Here is a 24073-nt window from a genome sequence, read left to right as displayed (position 1 = left end):
CAGCACAATTTGGCATGTCGAAAATCTGACCAAAATCCAAGGCTATAGTAAGGCAAAATGTCAAAATTAGCCACGTCCCAAAACTGCTAAAAACAGCTGGAAACAGCTTAGAATAGCCTGCCAAGACACGCCATAGCAAAGAAAGTTGCAAAAACAGCCCAAAACAGCACAATTTGGCATGTCAAAATCTGACCAAAATCCAAGGCTATAGTAAGGCAAAATGTCAAAATTAGCCACGTCCCAAAAACTGCTAAAAACAGCTGGAAACAGCTTAGAATAGCCTGCCAAGACACGCCATAGTAAAGAAAGTTGCAAAAAAAGCCCAAAACAGCACAATTTGGCATGTCGAAAATCTGACCAAAAATCCAAGGCTATAGTAAGGCAAAATGTCAAAATTAGCCACGTCCCAAAAACTGCTAAAAACAGCTGGAAACAGCTTAGAATAGCCTGCCAAGACACGCCATAGCAAAGAAAGTTGCAAAAAAAGCCCAAAACAGCACAATTTGGCATGTCTAACGTCTGACCGAAAATCCAAGGCTATAGTAAGGCAAAATGTCAAAATTAGCCACGTCCCAAAAACTGCTAAAAACAGCTGGAACAGCTTAGAATAGCCTGCCAAGACACGCCATAGTAAAGAAAGTTGCAAAAAAGCCCAAAACAGCACAATTTGGCATGTCAAAAATCTGACCGAAAATCCAAGGCTATAGTAAGGCAAAATGTCAAAATTAGCCACGTCCCAAAAACTGCTAAAAACAGCTGGAAACAGCTTAGAATAGCCTGCCAAGACACGCCATAGCAAAGAAAGTTGCAAAAAGCCCAAAACAGCACAATTTGGCATGTCAAAAATCTGACCGAAAATCCAAGGCTATAGTAAGGCAAAATGTCAAAATTAGCCACGTCCCAAAAACTGCTAAAAACAGCTGGAAACAGCTTAGAATAGCCTGCCAAGACACGCCATAGCAAAGAAAGTTGCAAAAAAAGCCCAAAACAGCACAATTTGGCATGTCGAAAATCTGACCGAAAATCCAAGGCTATAGTAAGGCAAAATGTCAAAATTAGCCACGTCCCAAAAACTGCTAAAACAGCTGGAAACAGCTTAGAATAGCCTGCCAAGACACGCCATAGCAAAGAAAGTTGCAAAAAAGCCCAAAACAGCACAATTTGGCATGTCAAAATCTGACCGAAAATCCAAGGCTATAGTAAGGCAAAATGTCAAAATTAGCCACGTCCCAAAAACTGCTAAAAACAGCTGGAAACTGCTTAGAATAGCCTGCCAAGACACGCCATAGTAAAGAAAGTTGCAAAAAAAGCCCAAAACAGCACAATTTGGCATGTCAAAATCTGACCGAAAATCCAAGGCTATAGTAAGGCAAAATGTCAAAATTAGCCACGTCCCAAAAACTGCTAAAAACAGCTGGAAACAGCTTAGAATAGCCTGCCAAGACACGCCATAGCAAAGAAAGTTGCAAAAAGCCCAAAACAGCACAATTTGGCATGTCAAAAATCTGACCGAAAATCCAAGGCTATAGTAAGGCAAAATGTCAAAATTAGCCACGTCCCAAAAACTGCTAAAAACAGCTGGAAACAGCTTAGAATAGCCTGCCAAGACACGCCATAGCAAAGAAAGTTGCAAAAAAGCCCAAAACAGCACAATTTGGCATGTCAAAAATCTGACCGAAAATCCAAGGCTATAGTAAGGCAAAATGTCAAAATTAGCCACGTCCCAAAACTGCTAAAAACAGCTGGAAACAGCTTAGAATAGCCTGCCAAGACACGCCATAGTAAAGAAAGTTGCAAAAAAGCCCAAAACAGCACAATTTGGCATGTCAAAAATCTGACCAAAAATCCAAGGCTATAGTAAGGCAAAATGTCAAAATTAGCCACGTCCCAAAAACTGCTAAAAACAGCTGGAAACAGCTTAGAATAGCCTGCCAAGACACGCCATAGCAAAGAAAGTTGCAAAAAAGCCCAAAACAGCACAATTTGGCATGTCAAAAATCTGACCGAAAATCCAAGGCTATAGTAAGGCAAAATGTCAAAATTAGCCACGTCCCAAAAACTGCTAAAAACAGCTGGAAACAGCTTAGAATAGCCTGCCAAGACACGCCATAGCAAAGAAAGTTGCAAAAAAGCCCAAAACAGCACAATTTGGCATGTCAAAATCTGACCGAAAATCCAAGGCTATAGTAAGGCAAAATGTCAAAATTAGCCACGTCCCAAAAACTGCTAAAAACAGCTGGAAACAGCTTAGAATAGCCTGCCAAGACACGCCATAGCAAAGAAAGTTGCAGAAAAAGCCCAAAACATCACAATTTGGCATGTCGAAAATCTGACCGAAAATCCAAGGCTATAGTAAGGCAAAATGTCAAAATTCGCCACGTCCCAAAAACTGCTAAAAACAGCTGGAAACAGCTTAGAATAGCCTGCCAAGACACGCCATAGCAAAGAAAGTTGCAAAAAAGCCCAAAACAGCACAATTTGGCATGTCAAAATCTGACCAAAATCCAAGGCTATAGTAAGGCAAAATGTCAAAATTAGCCACGTCCCAAAACTGCTAAAAACAGCTGGAAACAGCTTAGAATAGCCTGCCAAGACACGCCATAGCAAAGAAAGTTGCAAAAAAAGCCCAAAACAGCACAATTTGGCATGTCAAAAATCTGACCGAAAATCCAAGGCTATAGTAAGGCAAAATGTCAAAATTAGCCACGTCCCAAAAACTGCTAAAAACAGCTGGAAACAGCTTAGAATAGCCTGCCAAGACACGCCATAGCAAAGAAAGTTGCAAAAAGCCCAAAACAGCACAATTTGGCATGTCAAAAATCTGACCGAAAATCCAAGGCTATAGTAAGGCAAAATGTCAAAATTAGCCACGTCCCAAAAACTGCTAAAACAGCTGGAAACAGCTAAGAATAGCCTGCCAAGACACGCCATAGCAAAGAAAGTTGCAAAAAAAGCCCAAAACAGCACAATTTGGCATGTCGAAAATCTGACCAAAAATCCAAGGCTATAGTAAGGCAAAATGTCAAAATTAGCCACGTCCCAAAAACTGCTAAAAACAGCTGGAAACAGCTTAGAATAGCCTGCCAAGACACGCCATAGCAAAGAAAGTTGCAAAAAAAGCCCAAAACAGCACAATTTGGCATGTCAAAAATCTGACCAAAAATCCAAGGCTATAGTAAGGCAAAATGTCAAAATTAGCCACCTCCCAAAAACTGCTAAAAACAGCTGTAAACAGCTTAGAATAGCCTGCCAAGACACGCCATAGTAAAGAAAGTTGCAAAAAAAGCCCAAAACAGCATAATTTGGCATGTCGAAAATCTGACCAAAAAGCCAAGGCTATAGTAAGGCAAAATTGTCAAAATTTGACACGTCCCAAAAACTGTTGAAAAGTGCTGGAAACTGCTTAGAATAGCCTGCCAAGACATGCCATAGTAAAGAAAGTTGTAAAAACAGCCCACTACAGCACAATTTGGCATGTCGAAAATCTGACAGAAAATCCAAGGCTATAGTAAGGCAAAATGTCAAAATTAGCCACGTCCCAAAAACTGCTAAAAACAGCTGGAAACAGCTTAGAATAGACTGCCAAGACACGCCATAGCAAAGAAAGTTGCAAAAAAAGCCCAAAACAGCACAATTTGGCATGTCAAAAATCTGACCGAAAATCCAAGGCTATAGTAAGGCAAAATGTCAAAATTAGCCACGTCCCAAAAACTGCTAAAAACAGCTGGAAACAGCTTAGAATAGCCTGCTAAGACACGCCATAGTAAAGAAAGTTTCAAAAATAGACTAAAACAGCACAATTTGGCATGTTGAAAATCTGACCGAAAATCCAAGGCTATAGTAAGGCAAAATGTCAAAATTAGCCACGTCCCAAAAACTGCTAAAAACAGCTGGAAACAGCTTAGAATAGCCTGCCAAGACACGCCATAGCAAAGAAAGTTGCAAAAAAGCCCAAAACAGCACAATTTGGCATGTCAAAATCTGACCAAAAATCCAAGGCTATAGTAAGGCAAAATGTCAAAATTAGCCACGTCCCAAAACTGCTAAAAACAGCTGTAAACAGCTTAGAATAGCCTGCTAACACACACCATAGCAAAGAAAGTTGCAAAAATAGCCCAAAACAGCACAATTTGGCATGTCGAAAATCTGACCGAAAATCCAAGGCTATAGTAAGGCAAAATGTCAAAATTAGCCACGTCCCAAAAACTGCTAAAAACAGCTGGAAACAGCTTAGAATAGCCTGCCAAGACACGCCATAGCAAAGAAAGTTGCAAAAAAAGCCCAAAACAGCACAATTTGGCATGTCAAAAATCTGACCGAAAATCCAAGGCTATAGTAAGGCAAAATGTCAAAATTAGCCACGTCCCAAAAACTGCTAAAAACAGCTGGAAACTGCTTAGAATAGCCTGCCAAGACACGCCATAGTAAAGAAAGTTGCAAAAAAAGCCCAAAACAGCACAATTTGGCATGTCGAAAATCTGACCAAAAATCCAAGGCTATAGTAAGGCAAAATGTCAAAATTTGCCACGTCCCAAAAACTGCTAAAAACAGCTGGAAACTGCTTAGAATAGCCTGCTAAGACACACCATAGCAAAGAAAGTTGCAAAAACAGCCCAAAACAGCACAATTTGGCATGTCGAAAATCTGACCGAAAATCCAAGGCTATAGTAAGGCAAAATGTCAAAATTAGCCACGTCCCAAAAACTGCTAAAAACAGCTGGAAACAGCTTAGAATAGCCTGCTAAGACACGCCATAGTAAAGAAAGTTGCAAAAATAGACTAAAACAGCACAATTTGGCATGTCGAAAATCTGACCGAAAATCCAAGGCTATAGTAAGGCAAAATGTCAAAATTAGCCACGTCCCAAAAACTGCTAAAAACAGCTGGAAACAGCTTAGAATAGCCTGCCAAGACACGCCATAGTAAAGAAAGTTGCAAAAAGCCCAAAACAGCACAATTTGGCATGTCGAAAATCTGACCAAAAATCCAAGGCTATAGTAAGGCAAAATGTCAAAATTAGCCACGTCCCAAAAACTGCTAAAAACAGCTGGAAACAGCTTAGAATAGCCTGCCAAGACACACCATAGCAAAGAAAGTTGCAAAAATAGCCCAAAACAGCACAATTTGGCATGTCGAAAATCTGACCGAAAATCCAAGGCTATAGTAAGGCAAAATGTCAAAATTAGCCACGTCCCAAAAACTGCTAAAAACAGCTGGAAACAGCTTAGAATAGACTGCCAAGACACGCCATAGCAAAGAAAGTTGCAAAAACAGCCCAAAACAGCACAATTTGGCATGTCAAAACTCTGACCAAAAATCCAAGGCTATAGTAAGGCAAAATGTCAAAATTAGCCACCTCCCAAAAACTGCTAAAAACAGCTGTAAACAGCTTAGAATAGCCTGCCAAGACACGCCATAGTAAAGAAAGTTGCAAAAAAAGCCCAAAACAGCATAATTTGGCATGTCGAAAATCTGACCAAAAATCCAAGGCTATAGTAAGGCAAAATGTCAAAATTAGCCACGTCCCAAAAACTGCTAAAAACAGCTGGAAACAGCTTAGAATAGCCTGCCAAGACACGCCATAGCAAAGAAAATTGCAAAAAAAAGCCCAAAACAGCACAATTTGGCATGTCAAAAATCTGACCGAAAATCCAAGGCTATAGTAAGGCAAAATGTCAAAATTAGCCACGTCCCAAAAACTGCTAAAACAGCTGGAAACAGCTTAGAATAGCCTGCCAAGACACGCCATAGCAAAGAAAGTTGCAAAAAAGCCCAAAACAGCACAATTTGGCATGTCAAAAATCTGACCGAAAATCCAAGGCTATAGTAAGGCAAAATGTCAAAATTAGCCACGTCCCAAAAACTGCTAAAAACAGCTGGAAACAGCTTAGAATAGCCTGCCAAGACACGCCATAGCAAAGAAAGTTGCAAAAACAGCTCAAAACAGCACAATTTGGCATGTCGAAAATCTGACCAAAAATCCAAGGCTATAGTAAGGCAAAATGTCAAAATTAGCCACGTCCCAAAAACTGCTAAAACAGCTGGAAACAGCTTAGAATAGCCTGCCAAGACACGCCATAGCAAAGAAAGTTGCAAAAACAGCCCAAAACAGCACAATTTGGCATGTCAAAACTCTGACCAAAACTCCAAGGCTATAGTAAGGCAAAATGTCAAAATTAGCCACCTCCCAAAAACTGCTAAAAACAGCTGTAAACAGCTTAGAATAGCCTGCCAAGACACGCCATAGTAAAGAAAGTTGCAAAAAAGCCCAAAACAGCACAATTTGGCATGTCGAAAATCTGACCAAAAATCCAAGGCTATAGTAAGGCAAAATGTCAAAATTAGCCACGTCCCAAAACTGCTAAAAACAGCTGGAAACTGCTTAGAATAGCCTGCTAAGACACACCATAGCAAAGAAAGTTGCAAAAACAGCCCAAAACAGCACAATTTGGCATGTCGAAAATCTGACCGAAAATCCAAGGCTATAGTAAGGCAAAATGTCAAAATTAGCCACGTCCCAAAAACTGCTAAAAACAGCTGTAAACAGCTTAGAATAGCCTGCCAAGACACGCCATAGTAAAGAAAGTTGCAAAAAGCCCAAAACAGCATAATTTGGCATGTCGAAAATCTGACCAAAAATCCAAGGCTATAGTAAGGCAAAATGTCAAAATTAGCCACGTCCCAAAAACTGCTAAAAACAGCTGGAAACAGCTTAGAATAGCCTGCTAAGACACACCATAGCAAAGAAAGTTGCAAAAACAGCCCAAAACAGCACAATTTGGCATGTCGAAAATCTGACCGAAAATCCAAGGCTATAGTAAGGCAAAATGTCAAAATTAGCCACGTCCCAAAAACTGCTAAAAACAGTTGGAAACAGCTTAGAATAGACTGCCAAGACACGCCATAGCAAAGAAAGTTGCAAAAAAGCCCAAAACAGCACAATTTGGCATGTCAATATCTGACCGAAAATCCAAGGCTATAGTAAGGCAAAATGTCAAAATTAGCCACGTCCCAAAAACTGCTAAAAACAGCTGGAAACAGCTTAGAATAGCCTGCTAAGACACGCCATAGTAAAGAAAGTTTCAAAAATAGACTAAAACAGCACAATTTGGCATGTTGAAAATCTGACCGAAAATCCAAGGCTATAGTAAGGCAAAATGTCAAAATTAGCCACGTCCCAAAACTGCTAAAACAGCTGGAAACAGCTTAGAATAGCCTGCCAAGACACGCCATAGCAAAGAAAGTTGCAAAAAAGCCCAAAACAGCACAATTTGGCATGTCAAAATCTGACCAAAAATCCAAGGCTATAGTAAGGCAAACTGTCAAAATCAGCCACGTCCCAAACACTGCTAAAAACAGCTGTAAACAGCTTAGAATAGCCTGCCAAGACACACCATAGCAAAGAAAGTTGCAAAAATAGCCCAAAACAGCACAATTTGGCATGTTGAAAATCTGACCGAAAATCCAAGGCTATAGTAAGGCAAAATGTCAAAATTAGCCACGTCCCAAAACTGCTAAAAACAGCTGGAAACAGCTTAGAATAGACTGCCAAGACACGCCATAGAAAAAAAAGATACAAAAAACGCCCAAAACAGCACAATTTGGCATGTCAAAAATCTGACCGAAAATCCAAGGCTATAGTAAGGCAAAATGTCAAAATTAGCCACGTCCCAAAAACTGCTAAAAACAGCTGGAAACTGCTTAGAATAGCCTGCCAAGACACGCCATAGTAAAGAAAGTTGCAAAAAAGCCCAAAACAGCACAATTTGGCATGTCAAAATCTGACCGAAAATCCAAGGCTATAGTAAGGCAAAATGTCAAAATTAGCCACGTCCCAAAAACTGCTAAAAACAGCTGGAAACTGCTTAGAATAGCCTGCCAAGACACGCCATAGTAAAGAAAGTTACAACAGAAGCGCAAAACAGCACAATTTGGCATGTCGAAAATCTGACCAAAAAATCCAAGGCTATAGTAAGGCAAAATGTCAAAATTAGCCACGTCCCAAAAACTGCTAAAAACAGCTGTAAACAGCTTAGAATAGCCTGCCAAGACACGCCATAGCAAAGAAAGTTGCAAAAAAAGCCCAAAACAGCACAATTTGGCATGTCAAAAGTCTGACCGAAAATCCAAGGCTATAGTAAGGCAAAATGTCAAAATTAGCCACGTCCCAAAAACTGCTAAAAACAGCTGGAAACAACTTAGAATAGCCTGACAAGACACGCCATAGTAAAGAAAGTTGCAAAAAGCCCAAAACAGCACAATTTGGCATGTCGAAAATCTGACCAAAATCCAAGGCTATAGTAAGGCAAAATGTCAAAATTAGCCACGTCCCAAAAACTGCTAAAAACAGCTGGAAACAGCTTAGAATAGCCTGCCAAGACACGCCATAGCAAAGAAAGTTGCAAAAAAAGCCCAAAACAGCACAATTTGGCATGTCAAAATCTGACCGAAAATCCAAGGCTATAGTAAGGCAAAATGTCAAAATTAGCCACGTCCCAAAAACTGCTAAAAACAGCTGGAAACAGCTTAGAATAGCCTGCCAAGACACGCCATAGCAAAGAAAGTTGCAAAAACAGCCCAACACAGCACAATTTGGCATGTTGAAAATCTGACCGAAAATCCAAGGCTATAGTAAGGCAAAATGTCAAAATTAGCCACGTCCCAAAAACTGCTAAAAACAGCTGGAAACTGCTTAGAATAGCCTGCCAAGACACGCCATAGTAAAGAAAGTTACAAAAAAAGCCCAAAACAGCACAATTTGGCATGTCGAAAATCTGACCGAAAATCCAAGGCTATAGTAAGGCAAAATGTCAAAATTAGCCACGTCCCAAAAACTGCTAAAACAGCTGGAAACAGCTTAGAATAGCCTGCCAAGACACGCCATAGCAAAGAAAGTTGCAAAAAAGCCCAAAACAGCACAATTTGGCATGTCAAAAACCTGACCGAAAATCCAAGGCTATAGTAAGGCAAAATGTCAAAATTAGCCACGTCCCAAAAACTGCTAAAAACAGCTGGAAACAGCTTAGAATAGCCTGCCAAGACACGCTATGGTAAAGAAAGTTTCAAAAAGCCCAAAACAGCACAATTTGGCATGTCGAAAATCTGACCAAAAATCCAAGGCTATAGTAAGGCAAAATGTCAAAATTAGCCACGTCCCAAAAACTGCTAAAAACAGCTGGAAACAGCTTAGAATAGCCTGCCAAGACACGCCATGGTAAAGAAAGTTTCAAAAAGCCCAAAACAGCACAATTTGGCATGTCGAAAATCTGACCAAAAATCCAAGGCTATAGTAAGGCAAAATGTCAAAATTAGCCACGTCCCAAAAACTGCTAAAAACAGCTGGAAACAGCTTAGAATAGCCTGCCAAGACACGCCATAGCAAAGAAAGTTGCAAAAAGCCCAAAACAGCACAATTTGGCATGTCAAAATCTGACCGAAAATCCAAGGCTATAGTAAGGCAAAATGTCAAAATTAGCCACGTCCCAAAACTGCTAAAAACAGCTGGAAACAGCTTAGAATAGACTGCCAAGACACGCCATAGCAAAGAAAGTTGCAAAAAAAAGCCCAAAACAGCACAATTTGGCATGTCAAAAATCTGACCGAAAATCCAAGGCTATAGTAAGGCAAAATGTCAAAATTAGCCACGTCCCAAAAACTGCTAAAACAGCTGGAAACTGCTTAGAATAGCCTGCCAAGACACTCCATAGTAAAGAAAGTTGCAAAAAAAGCCCAAAACAGCACAATTTGGCATGTCGAAAATCTGACCAAAAATCCAAGGCTATAGTAAGGCAAAATGTCAAAATTAGCCACGTCCCACAAACTGCTAAAACAGCTGGAAACAGCTTAGAATAGCCTGCCAAGACACGCCATAGCAAAGAAAGTTGCAAAAACAGCTCAAAACAGCACAATTTGGCATGTCGAAAATCTGACCAAAAATCCAAGGCTATAGTAAGGCAAAATGTCAAAATTAGCCACGTCCCAAAAACTGCTAAAAACAGCTGGAAACAGCTTAGAATAGCCTGCTAAGACACGCCATAGTAAAGAAAGTTGCAATAATAGACTAAAACAGCACAATTTGGAATGTCGAAAATCTGACCGAAAATCCAAGGCTATAGTAAGGCAAAATGTCAAAATTAGCCACGTCCCAAAAACTGCTAAAAACAGCTGGAAACAGCTTAGAATAGCCTGCCAAGACACGCCATAGCAAAGAAAGTTGCAAAAAAAGCCCAAAACAGCACAATTTGGCATGTCAAAAATCTGACCAAAAATCCAAGGCTATAGTAAGGCAAAATGTCAAAATTAGCCACGTCCCAAAAACTGCTAAAAACAGCTGTAAACAGCTTAGAATAGCCTGCCAAGACACACCATAGCAAAGAAAGTTGCAAAAATAGCCCAAAACAGCACAATTTGGCATGTCGAAAATCTGACCGAAAATCCAAGGCTATAGTAAGGCAAAATGTCAAAATTAGCCACGTCCCAAAAACTGCTAAAAACAGCTGGAAACAGCTTAGAATAGACTGCCAAGACACGCCATAGCAAAGAAAGTTGCAAAAAAAAGCCCAAAACAGCACAATTTGGCATGTCAAAAATCTGACCGAAAATCCAAGGCTATAGTAAGGCAAAATGTCAAAATTAGCCACGTCCCAAAAACTGCTAAAAACAGCTGGAAACTGCTTAGAATAGCCTGCCAAGACACGCCATAGTAAAGAAAGTTGCAAAAAAAGCCCAAAACAGCACAATTTGGCATGTCGAAAATCTGACCAAAAATCCAAGGCTATAGTAAGGCAAAATGTCAAAATTAGCCACGTCCCAAAAACTGCTAAAAACAGCTGGAAACTGCTTAGAATAGCCTGCTAAGACACACCATAGCAAAGAAAGTTGCAAAAACAGCCCAAAACAGCACAATTTGGCATGTCGAAAATCTGACCGAAAATCCAAGGCTATAGTAAGGCAAAATGTCAAAATTAGCCACGTCCCAAAAACTGCTAAAAACAGCTGGAAACAGCTTAGAATAGCCTGCTAAGACACACCATAGTAAAGAAAGTTTCAAAAATAGACTAAAACAGCACAATTTGGCATGTCAAAAATCTGACCGAAAATCCAAGGCTATAGTAAGGCAAAATGTCAAAATTAGCCACGTCCCAAAAACTGCTAAAAACAGCTGGAAACAGCTTAGAATAGCCTGCCAAGACACGCCATAGTAAAGAAAGTTGCAAAAAAAGCCCAAAACAGCACAATTTGGCATGTCGAAAATCTGACCAAAAATCCAAGGCTATAGTAAGGCAAAATGTCAAAATTAGCCACGTCCCAAAAACTGCTAAAAACAGCTGGAAACAGCTTAGAATAGCCTGCCAAGACACACCATAGCAAAGAAAGTTGCAAAAATAGCCCAAAACAGCACAATTTGGCATGTCGAAAATCTGACCGAAAATCCAAGGCTATAGTAAGGCAAAATGTCAAAATTAGCCACGTCCCAAAAACTGCTAAAAACAGCTGGAAACAGCTTAGAATAGACTGCCAAGACACGCCATAGCAAAGAAAGTTGCAAAAAAAGCCCAAAACAGCACAATTTGGCATGTCGAAAATCTGACCAAAAATCCAAGGCTATAGTAAGGCAAAATGTCAAAATTAGCCACGCCCCAAAAACTGCTAAAAACAACTGGAAACTGTTTAGAATAGCCTGCCAAGACACGCCATAGCAAAGAAAGTTGCAAAAAAAGCCCAAAACAGCACAATTTGGCATGTCAAAAATCTGACCGAAAATCCAAGGCTATAGTAAGGCAAAATGTCAAAATTAGCCACGTCCCAAAAACTGCTAAAAACAGCTGGAAACTGCTTAGAATAGCCTGCCAAGACACGCCATAGTAAAGAAAGTTGCAAAAAAAGCCCAAAACAGCACAATTTGGCATGTCGAAAATCTGACTAAAAATCCAAGGCTATAGTAAGGCAAAATGTCAAAATTAGCCACATCCCAAAACTGCTAAAACAGCTGGAAACAGCTTAGAATAGCCTGCCAAGACACGCCATAGCAAAGAAAGTTGCAAAAAAAGCCCAAAACAGCACAATTTGGCATGTCAAAAATCTGACCGAAAATCCAAGGCTATAGTAAGGCAAAATGTCAAAATTAGCCACGTCCCAAAAACTGCTAAAAACAGCTGGAAACAGCTTAGAATAGCCTGCCAAGACACGATATAGTAAAGAAAGTTGCAAAAACAGCCCAAAACAGCACAATTTGGCATGTCGAAAATCTGACCGAAAATCCAAGGCTATAGTAAGGCAAAATGTCAAAATTAGCCACGTCCCAAAAACTGCTAAAAACAGCTGGAAACAGCTTAGAATAGCCTGCCAAGACACGCCATAGCAAAGAAAGTTGCAAAAAAAGCCCAAAACAGCACAATTTGGCATGTCAAAAATCTGACCGAAAATCCAAGGCTATAGTAAGGCAAAATGTCAAAATTAGCCACGTCCCAAAAACTGCTAAAAACAGCTGTAAACAGCTTAGAATAGCCTGCCAAGACACGCCATAGCAAAGAAAGTTGCAAAAAAAGCCCAAAACAGCACAATTTGGCATGTCAAAAATCTGACCGAAAATCCAAGGCTATAGTAAGGCAAAATGTCAAAATTAGCCACGTCCCAAAAACTGCTAAAAACAGCTGTAAACAGCTTAGAATAGCCTGCCAAGACACGCCATAGCAAAGAAAGTTGCAAAAACAGCTCAAAACAGCACAATTTGGCATGTCGAAAATCTGACCAAAAATCCAAGGCTATAGTAAGGCAAAATGTCAAAATTAGCCACGTCCCAAAAACTGCTAAAAACAGCTGGAAACAGCTTAGAATAGCCTGCCAAGACACGCCATAGCAAAGAAAGTTGCAAAAACAGCCCAAAACAGCACAATTTGGCATGTCAAAACTCTGACCAAAACTCCAAGGCTATAGTAAGGCAAAATGTCAAAATTAGCCACCTCCCAAAAACTGCTAAAAACAGCTGTAAACAGCTTAGAATAGCCTGCCAAGACACGCCATAGTAAAGAAAGTTGCAAAAAGCCCAAAACAGCATAATTTGGCATGTCGAAAATCTGACCAAAAATCCAAGGCTATAGTAAGGCAAAATGTCAAAATTAGCCACGTCCCAAAAACTGCTAAAAACAGCTGGAAACTGCTTAGAATAGCCTGCTAAGACACACCATAGCAAAGAAAGTTGCAAAAACAGCCCAAAACAGCACAATTTGGCATGTCGAAAATCTGACCGAAAATCCAAGGCTATAGTAAGGCAAAATGTCAAAATTAGCCACGTCCCAAAAACTGCTAAAAACAGTTGGAAACAGCTTAGAATAGACTGCCAAGACACGCCATAGCAAAGAAAGTTGCAAAAAAAAGCCAAAAACAGCACAATTTGGCATGTCAAAATCTAACCAAAAAACCAAGGCTATAGTAAGGCAAAATGTCAAAATTAGCCACGTCCCAAAAACTGCTAAAAACAGCTGGAAACAGCTTAGAATAGCCTGCTAAGACACGCCATAGTAAAGAAAGTTTCAAAAATAGACTAAAACAGCACAATTTGGCATGTTGAAAATCTGACCGAAAATCCAAGGCTATAGTAAGGCAAAATGTCAAAATTAGCCACGTCCCAAAAACTGCTAAAAACAGCTGGAAACAGCTTAGAATAGCCTGCCAAGACACGCCCTAGCAAAGAAAGTTGCAAAAAAAGCCCAAAACAGCACAATTTGGCATGTCAAAAATCTGACCAAAAATCCAAGGCTATAGTAAGGCAAAATGTCAAAATTAGCCACGTCCCAAAAACTGCTAAAAACAGCTGTAAACAGCTTAGAATAGCCTGCCAAGACACACCATAGCAAAGAAAGTTGCAAAAATAGCCCAAAACAGCACAATTTGGCATGTCGAAAATCTGACCGAAAATCCAAGGCTATAGTAAGGCAAAATGTCAAAATTAGCCACGTCCCAAAAACTGCTAAAAACAGCTGGAAACAGCTTAGAATAGACTGCCAAGACACGCCATAGCAAAGAAAGTTGCAAAAAAGCCCAAAACAGCACAATTTGGCATGTCAAAATCTGACCGAAAATCCAAGGCTATAGTAAGGCAAAATGTCAAAATTAGCCACGTCCCAAAAACTGCTAAAAACAGCTGGAAACTGCTTAGAATAGCCTGCCAAGACACGCCATAGTAAAGAAAGTTGCAAAAAAAGCCCAAAACAGCACAATTTGGCATGTCGGAAATCTGACAAAACATCCAAGGCTATAGTAAGACAAAATGTCAAAATTAGCCACGTCCCAAAAACTGCTAAAACAGCTGGAAACTGCTTAGAATAGCCTGCTAAGACACACCATAGCAAAGAAAGTTGCAAAAACAGCCCAAAACAGCACAATTTGGCATGTCAAAAATCTGACCAAAAATCCAAGGCTATAGTAAGGCAAAATGTCAAAATTAGCCACGTCCCAAAAACTGCTAAAAACAGCTGGAAACAGCTTAGAATAGCCTGCCAAGACACGCCATAGCAAAGAAAGTTGCAAAAAAAGCCCAAAACAGCACAATTTGGCATGTCAAAAATCTGACCGAAAATCCAAGGCTATAGTAAGGCAAAATGTCAAAATTAGCCACGTCCCAAAAACTGCTAAAAACAGCTGGAAACAGCTTAGAATAGCCTTCAAGACACGCCATAGTAAAGAAAGTTGCAAAAAAGCCCAAAACAGCACAATTTGGCATGTCGAAAATCTGACCAAAAATCCAAGGCTATAGTAAGGCAAAATGTCAAAATTAGCCACGTCCCAAAAACTGCTAAAAACAGCTGTAAACAGCTTAGAATAGCCTGCCAAGACACGCCATAGCAACGAAAGTTGCAAAAACAGCTCAAAACAGCACAATTTGGCATGTCGAAAATCTGACCAAAAATCCAAGGCTATAGTAAGGCAAAATGTCAAAATTAGCCACGTCCCAAAAACTGCTAAAAACAGCTGGAAACAGCTTAGAATAGCCTGCCAAGACACGCCATAGCAAAGAAAGTTGCAAAAACAGCCCAAAACAGCACAATTTGGCATGTCAAAACTCTGACCAAAACTCCAAGGCTATAGTAAGGCAAAATGTCAAAATTAGCCACCTCCCAAAACTGCTAAAACAGCTGTAAACAGCTTAGAATAGCCTGCCAAGACACGCCATAGTAAAGAAAGTTGCAAAAAAAGCCCAAAACAGCATAATTTGGCATGTCGAAAATCTGACCAAAAATCCAAGGCTATAGTAAGGCAAAATGTCAAAATTAGCCACGTCCCAAAAACTGCTAAAAACAGCTGGAAACAGCTTAGAATAGCCTGCCAAGACACGCCATAGCAAAGAAAGTTGCAAAAAAAGCCCAAAACAGCACAATTTGGCATGTTGAAAATCTGACTAAAAATCCAAGGCTATAGTAAGGCAAAATGTCAAAATTAGCCACGTCCCAAAAACTGCTAAAAACAGCTGGAAACAGCTTAGAATAGCCTTCCAAGACACGCCATAGTAAAGAAAGTTGCAAAAAAAGCCCAAAACAGCACAATTTGGCATGTCGAAAATCTGACCAAAAATCCAAGGCTATAGTAAGGCAAAATGTCAAAATTAGCCACGTCCCAAAAACTGCTAAAAACAGCTGGAAACAGCTTAGAATAGCCTGCCAAGACACGCCATAGCAAAGAAAGTTGCAAAAAAAGCCCAAAACAGCACAATTTGGCATGTCAAAAATCTGACCGAAAATCCAAGGCTATAGTAAGGCAAAATGTCAAAATTAGCCACGTCCCAAAAACTGCTAAAAACAGCTGGAAACAGCTTAGAATAGCCTGCCAAGACACGCCATAGCAAAGAAAGTTGCAAAAAAAAGCCCAAAACAGCACAATTTGGCATGTCGAAAATCTGACTAAAAATCCAAGGCTATAGTAAGGCAAAATGTCAAAATTTGCCACGTACCAAAAACTGCTAAAAACAGCTGGAAACAGCTTAGAATAGCCTGCCAAGACACGCCATAGTAAAGAAAGTTTTAAAAATAGACTAAAACAGCACAATTTGGCATGTTGAAAATCTGACCAAAAATCCAAGGCTATAGTAAGGCAAAATGTCAAAATTAGCCACGTCCCAAAAACTGCTAAAAACAGCTGGAAACAGCTTAGAATAGCCTGCCAAGACACGCCACAGTAAAGAAAGTTGCAAAAAAAGCCCAAAACAGCAGAATTTGGCATGTCGAAAATCTGACTAAAAATCCAAGGCTATCGTAAGGCAAAATGTCAAAATTAGCCATGTCCCAAAAACTGCTAAAAACAGCTGGAAACAGCTTAGAATAGCCTGCCAAGACACGCCATAGCAAAGAAAGTTGCAAAAACAGCCCAAAACAGCAGAATTTGGCATGTCGAAAATCTGACCGAAAATCCAAGGCTAGTAAGGCAAAAATGTCAACATTTGACATGTCCCAAAAACTGTTAAAATAGGCTAGAAACTGCTTAGAATAGCCTGGAAAGACACGCCATAGCAAAGAAAGTTTCAAAAATAGCCTAAAACAGTAGAATTTGGCATGTCGAAAAAATGACCAAAAATCCAAGGATATGGTAAGGAAAAAATGTCAAAGTTTGCATACTATAGTAAGAAGTGTTGAAAAAATATCCTGAAAAAGCCCCAAAACTAATAAAATAGAATGTTGAAAAAATTACCAAAAAAATTTAGAGGCATGTTATGGTATGCAGTGTTTAAAAAACATCAAGAAACTGCCTCAAACCTATTAAATAGCATGTTGTAAAAAAGACCAAAGAAGCAGAAAAAATAAAACATGTGAAAAAACATCTGCAAACAACACAAAATAACATGTTTACACGCATTCTATCTGCGGCGTCTTTGTAATATGCAGTTAAAGTTTTTGCAGGTCCGTGAATGCAGCGCAGCAGGTGGAGTTCAGGTTACTACTATACTAATACTATACTATCACCTTTTTTTATCTTTTTCGGACAAAATACTATAATATGACGTCTTTAGGCCTTTTCGGACGAAATGCTATACTAAGATGTCTTTAGGCCATTTCAGACGAAATACTATCCTAAGACGTTTTTATGCCATTTCGGATAAAATACTACTAAGACGTTTTTAGTATAGTATTTCGTCTGAAATGGCCTATGACGTTTTCTTGCTCTTCCGGACGACATGTTGTAGTATGATACATTCATAATAATTTGGACGACAAATACTATTAACAATTTTAACGATTTTAGGCCATTTCAGACTACGCACTATTCTATGACCTATGTATTCCATTTTGGACGATTATACTATGACGTCTTTTTACCATTTTGACAACATAAAACACTGAAATTTTTATGCAAATTTGGAAGACGTAGTGACTGACATTGTGTTACCTTTTTTTGCCATGTTTGACAACATACATTACTTACATTACTTTTGTCATTTCGAATGATATACTAATTTGTTTTTCAGCAGTTTTGACTGACATAGTTTGCCATAATATGCTTACATGAATGACACAATGAGTTTTTTATGTTAGTATCAACAACAGAATATACTGTTAATTGGTTTGTTTTTTTTTTGTTTGTTAATGTGGACAACATCCTATAGTATATTTCTTTTTATTTTTGGCCAACATAGTGTTCTATGAATTGTTTATGCCATTTTGGATGACTTGTTAGGGCCCGAGCACCAAAAACTGGCGAAAAAACTTTATGCTATTTCAGTCGACCTTCAGTTAAAACACCATACTTAACAACAGCGTTAAAAAATAGCATAAAAATGTTGGGTGACATGATGAGTTTTTTTTAATGCTATTTTGGCTTACATACTATATTATGACCTTTTGTAAATTTTTTTATGGCGTGTTTACTTTGGTGCAGGAAGTCACTTCATCACAGATCTGCCGTCACTGTAAATCAGAGGTTCAGTTCTGAGGCTCATCAGGTTTTTCTGTTTCTGAAAATTTTTTACTAGGAAGCACCAGCATCGTCTTACTTGGTGAATTTTGATGTGCTCAACTCCAACAAGTTTCAAAGATTCTGCTAATTGACCTATCGCTGTCCTGAAAAAGCAGTAATTAAACAAAGAAAAAACTCGCCCTCCGCAAATGTTTTTTTGTCTTTGTCCAGAGAATTTAAAACAAGCATGTTGCTGGCATTTCTATCACACTACTGGCATCAGACCATAATAATACAAACCAAAATGTGAAAAAGAGGGTTCATTTAAATGAATACACCAACAAAAATGAGATAATAAGATTTGGGAATTTTGTTGCATAAGGCCGAAGCCAATATCGCCAGGAGATTTGGATGTTTTTGACCACATGATGACTGGTCTCGTAATCAAAACAATGTTATTCTGTAACATTCTCTTTGCCTTGTGTCCTGTCTTCTGCACGCTCTGGGTTGATTTAGGCAAGGGTTGGAGCTTAGGTAAGTAATGGATTCGGCCATCATTTTACCATTCTCTTTTACTCTTGGATGTTTGCATTCTGGTGGTTTCACACCAGTTGCATATAAGCAAGATCATCAGTACTTTTACTTGCTTGATGTGAATTCTCTGAACAATGACCTGCTCTATTCACACATCATCAATCGGACATAACACAAACTTACTGGCAGGGTAGATTCTGTTTGCTGTCCGATCAAACAGATTTGGACAACTGCATTCTCACGTACAGCTCCCTTGGTTAATGTCTAGTCAATTTTAAGGTTGCAGTGCATATGTGAAAGGGTCTTAATACGGATTTCTACAATAGAATCTTTTAATTAAACCACAAGGTGTTTTAGTTTAAAGCTAAGAGCAGTGACCCTAAACTTATTAATTTTCCAAATATTAGACTAGTTTGGAAATTTCTGAGTGATATATTTTGGAGAGATGAAATGCATTATTTAGAGCGATCCTAGCTTTCTGCCAGGGGGGCGCCAGTGTTAGAAATCCAAACACGAACAGAGTCAGAGACAAAGACGATAAAGAGACCACGCGACGCCTGAGTAAGAAGTATATAACCAAGTGTATTCCCTCTGTTAATGTACACATATTTAGAGTCATCTCACTGGAACACTTTACAATAACATTTAGAAAGAACAGGAAGATACTGGGAGGAGTATGCTTGGAATGGAGAAAGAGAGAAACCAGACGGACATGGCAGGAGAGTGAATCAATCTTGTCTCCAGCCAGATAGACAGAAATAGATATAAAACAAATTTTAAAAAATGGAGGATGGATAGAGCCTGCTTTCTCCACAGGGTATGGGGACGTACAATCTGCCATACAGAGAAAAAGGAATAGATGCGGGACAAAAAATAGATTGAGGATGACAGATGGAGGATGGACTAAAAGGAGAATGCATGGTTTCATGTTAATAACCCAAATCACATTGCTAAATTACCAAAATAATTAAAAAAAAATAAAATAGAAATTTCAGTTTCCCAGAATCATAGTCATTTTTTTCTCCAAACAGGAATGATAGTAGGGAAAACACATTTCTCTTAGTAATGGGATGAGAGTCAAATATTTAGACATTTCACAAACTTTTTTCAGGATTTTTCTTTTCTTTTCATGGTACAGTTTTCTTTTTTTATAGAGTTGAGAAAATTGGAATACTAGAGTTCTGTTGTACATCTTCCAGGGAACTGCCGTTCACCGTTTTATTAGTGTGTGCTCTTCCCACAAAGTTTGCCCATTGGCTGCCGTCAGTCCAGTCAGGCTAAAGAGGGGTGGGGGCGAAAGACACAGTCGCTTTTTCAGCTGCAAGGTATCTCTCTCCGCAGTGGAACTCGCGAGAATAAATTCAGAATTTCCCTAAAATGTCTCTCTCATTTCTCCAGAGAAAAGAAACAAATTAAAAAAAAAAGGAACAAAAAAAAAAAAGAGCAAACCAAAGTGACTGAGTCTTGCAGCAAGGCGTTGCATCAGCCGTACTGTTCATGAGAGGGGGCGGGGGTCTGGGGAACGGGGGGTTCGGGCGGTGTCACTGTTCCGACGTCAAAAATCCTATCTTCGCTGCGCAATATCATCTTGCTTTTCCACTCACGCTTTAGGTCCATAGGTTTCTGCAACGTCTATACATATATTTATAATTATATAGAACAGAGTTCTTCTTGTTTGCTGGAGGTGTTTTCTGTTTTTCGGTTATTAGTAAGGACGTGACAGTTTCTCTGCTGGCCCACTAGGGGGTGCCTCGAAGCCCCCAGAAACACATGACATAGATCTGCTGGAACAAAGGACGACCAAAGGGGTTTTGGCCTCAAGAAGTTTTTGGCGGCTAAACGTACAAGTTATCATCCAGTAGGTTGGAGCGGTTGGTATCTCACATAGTTGCTACGTTTAACGTTATGATCATCAGTCATCGTCATTTATTTTTTGTTATTTTTTTTAAAACTCCACAGTAAAGAAAAACAGTTTTTATCTCTTTTGTCGTAAATGAATACTACATGCTTGAAACACGGCAGAGTTTTACGTCGCATCGGCTGCAGAGCACCGTAGACAAGGAGAGAAACAGAGTGCACGAGCGAATGAGAGGAAGAGAGAGAGAGATCTGACGAGAGGTTAGGAGATGTGGAGTACTTACAGAGGGCTGGCTTTGACACGATGTTTCTGTAAGCTGGCAGTATATCAATTTTACAGTCGCTAATTCAAACAGGTGGGAAATAATACGCTGATACTGTCTAAGGTGAAGGCTTACACCACAAGCTCGCCTCAGAATGAAGTACGGGCCATGACACAAATACTGACGGTTCCTACAGTACTCGAGATATTAAATAACCTGTCACGTACTTACCCATAAATCACTGCTTTATCAGTATTTAGAACACGGTTGTTGGCACAGTTATGTGTTGAGATCTGAGGTGTAGCCTTTCCTTAAATCCACACCATGGTTTATAAGTCGTCAAATCAAAGCAACGCTGAACGGTGTGAACAGAACCACGATGTCGCCTCCCTGTGATTAGACTGGATTGGTGTTTGGCCACCTGTCAATACTGAGTTTTAAATGCTCTCTGCAAGCCGTTTTCCATATACTGCCGGTTCTCTCTCCCTCTTGCTCTCGCTTGTCTCTTTCCTTCTCTAAGTGCATCTCCTGTCTGTCTCTGTGTGTCCCGGCGGTGCTCCCTCAGACGTAGTACTCCTTGTCTTTGTTCTTCTTGTTCTTGGTGACCGTCTTGGCAGTGCTGGGCTGTTTCTCCTTCACCAGGGCTCCGTTACTCTGCGTGGCTGAGTTACTGATGTAGTTGCGGCTCTGGTCCACCTGGTAGGAGCCCTCGTCGCGGTTGCGGTACTTGTACATGGCGTAGAGCAGGATGAGGATGCAGAGGGCGGCGGCTGCCACGATGCCGACCACCATCCCTGTGGTGCTGCTGGACTGCTGCACCTCCACGGCGCCAGGGAGCCCTCTCTCTGGGGACGTGGGGTCTGGAGTGGGAACATGGGGAAAATTCGGGGGGTAGGTTATTCCGGGGACTCTGCGGTGGCCCGGGTCTGACGAGGGGTGGGCCGGCGGCAGCAGCACCTGGTCCCGGGTGTTCATTTTTCCGGCGGGAATTTTGTTGTTGCTACTGCTGCTGCCGCCAGCAGCGGGCTTGATGTGCGGGCTGAGCTGGTCAGGGTTGGCTGTGGGGGTGGAGGACAGAGGCGGGCGGTGGGAGTTGGGGGAGCGTGAGAAATGGCGGTCGCGGGGGTTCTGGACACTGCCCTCTACGGCCGGGGGAGGAGGGAGGACAGTCCTGTCGGTGACCAGGGGGGAGTTTTTGTAATAGTCCTCGTCATCTGACTCGGTCATCTCCCCCGAGCCGTACGCCGACACCTCGATGGTCTCCTCGCAGTCCTCCTGGTCCAAGGGGCAAGGGGGCCGACCATTGGGCAAGGGGAGGGACTCTTTGGTGGTTTCGAGGAGGGTGAGGAATGGGCGGTAGGTAGTGGGGGGTGGGGGGATTACTGGGTAGCGGGTGGCGATGGATGGGGGGTCTAGGGAGTCCACCGTTATTATGGGCAACACTAATTCACCTCCTAGGACAAGAAAGAGACAACGGAGGAAAAGCGTGTTAGAGACCACCTAGGAGAGAGACCACCTCCAGATGAACAGAAGAAAAACTGAATACAGCAACACCAGTATTAGAACAGCACTAAAACTTTACATGAGGTTAGTTATATAAGTTTAGTTAGTCTGTTCTATTTAAAAAAGTTAATATGCTGACTAACTGAAATAAATACAAGATGTAAGACAATACTCTATCAAGTCTGCACCTGCTCCTGGCTGGTCTGACCTATCTCCCTATGCTGCACAGACCTACATGTTATAGCACTAAAACAAGATAACAAATTACACTGAACAACTTAACATCTAATGAACTACAACTGTCTAGTCTCTGCTATGCTTACTACACTAACAGATGTTTCTGCTGTGATTGGTTAAATAAGATAGCAAACCACGAGGTTCAGGTCACTTACATCAACAAATTGGCCGCATGATTTTTGCATGAAAAAAAAAATTACAAAAAGAAAGCTGTGTAAGATTGTTCTCGGATAGTGATAAACAACTTCCCCCACCCTTCTGTACCTCCTCTCCCCCTTTTGCGTGAAAAATAATCAGAATGTAAAGATTTCAAAATTCTCATTAAGAATGGCTTCAATCCCTCTCCCCCCCCCCCTTGGGCATGGTGGTTATGGCTCATTTCTCATTATCTTAATCTGTATGCAAACTCCTGGGAGCAGCTGCGGGAGACTGATGCCCCTGATTTCTAACCTAAACTCCCAGTATACTGAGAGATAGCATTAAACTGCTCCCTGATGCCCACTTCCCTCCCAAACACTACACATAAACATTGGGCAATGAAATCCTTCTTGAACAGTTAAAAAAAATTGTCTTAATGAGCCGGAATTTGTTGCCAAGCTTTGGTTATGTAATCTGATTCTCGCCCATTGTGAAAACACCCAAATTAAACAAAGATTATTGGGTGTGAAACAATATCATTTATACAAGCTGCAATCATTCAGAAGGAATCCTTCTGTTACAGGATCAGTTAAAGGGACAGTTTGGATTTTTTTGAAGTGGGGTTGTATGAGGTACTTATCCATAGTGAGTGTATTACATACAGTACATGTCAGGCGACACACACCCAGTTTGGAGAAACAGGCTAGAGTCTGACATGAAAGCTGACAATCTACTGCTGTGGATGGAGGACAGCAACAAAACATTTTAGCCACCTAAAAAAGTCAACATCGGTTTAAGTGTATGCTATATTTAGAATATTTTCAGGGCTTTACCTTTCCTTCAGACAGCCCGTTTGACGGGGATGCCGCTAAAAAAACCCATTTATTCATTTTAGCGTTTTGAACATGACGGCTGCTGATAAACCGCTGCTTCCATCAGTTAGTTTGTGTTAATGTGTGACTTGTGGCATTTAAAAGAGTTTGTTTGGAATCACACAATAACAACATAACTGATCGAGTTAGCGGTATACCAGCAGCTCTTGTTTTCAATAAGCTAAAATGATGTTTTTGTGTCTGGCTTTGAAGAGAGTCAGCTTCACTTTACAGTTGGAAATCACTCAGAACTTTTACATGATATTAGAAAAAGTTGAATTATTGTTAGTTTGACTAAAACTGGACTTTTAAAATGCATGTAGACGTGTGACTGAAATTGTACAAAGTTGAATTTCTTGAGGTTGGACTAACACACCTAGATAATGTGGTCTGGGGTCGATTTACTCTTTCACGTATAAGCCTCAGCCAGACCTGATCTGGCCTAAGTGTTTTGAGCAAGCATCACTGTCCCAGCTCTGGGCTTTGACCCAGAAGTCAAACAGAACAAGTTTGTGGAAGAAAGCCGTGAAAAACTTAAGAAGAAGAGAAGAAAACAAAACGAGGTGAAGGTACTGAGTAAAGTGTGACGTACGTACGAAATATACAGCGCTAAAAAGTTATCCATGTTGTCTCCGTTCGACATGCAACCTGTTTGCCGCTTGCTAACTTCTTCGGGGTTAGGGTTAGTCCAATTAAATGGCCTATTTGAGCTACGACAATAACTTGACTTTACTGCACATGCAAACATACCGAGTGTTTAACATTAAGGTAAAATAGTGAAAATAA

General features: G+C 40.3%; 1 protein-coding gene and 1 long non-coding RNA gene across 4 annotated transcripts in view; one reads left to right on the top strand and one right to left on the bottom strand.

The window, feature by feature from the left end:
- Positions 1-24073, top strand: part of LOC121961973 (uncharacterized) — a 104029-nt gene that overhangs the window by 71295 nt on the left and 8661 nt on the right. The gene's annotated exons all lie outside the window — the stretch shown is intronic.
- The window catches only part of nrxn2b (neurexin 2b), an 883386-nt gene continuing 878292 nt past the window's right edge, over positions 18980-24073 (bottom strand). For all 3 annotated transcript variants that reach the window (XM_088073122.1, XM_088073124.1, XM_088073123.1), the window contains one exon: positions 18980-21991. In XM_088073122.1, the coding sequence (XP_087929248.1) occupies positions 21099-21991 (893 nt within the window). In that variant the 3' untranslated portion in view covers positions 18980-21098. The remainder of the gene's footprint in view (positions 21992-24073) is intronic.

Source organism: Plectropomus leopardus, chromosome 23 (assembly GCF_026936395.1).
Source record: "Plectropomus leopardus strain MGB_pleo_1.0 chromosome 23, ASM2693639v1, whole genome shotgun sequence".
NCBI lineage: Eukaryota > Metazoa > Chordata > Actinopteri > Perciformes > Serranidae > Plectropomus > Plectropomus leopardus.
The sequence above is the reverse complement of the archived record's forward strand: the minus strand, read 5'-3'. Positions and strand labels throughout refer to the sequence as shown.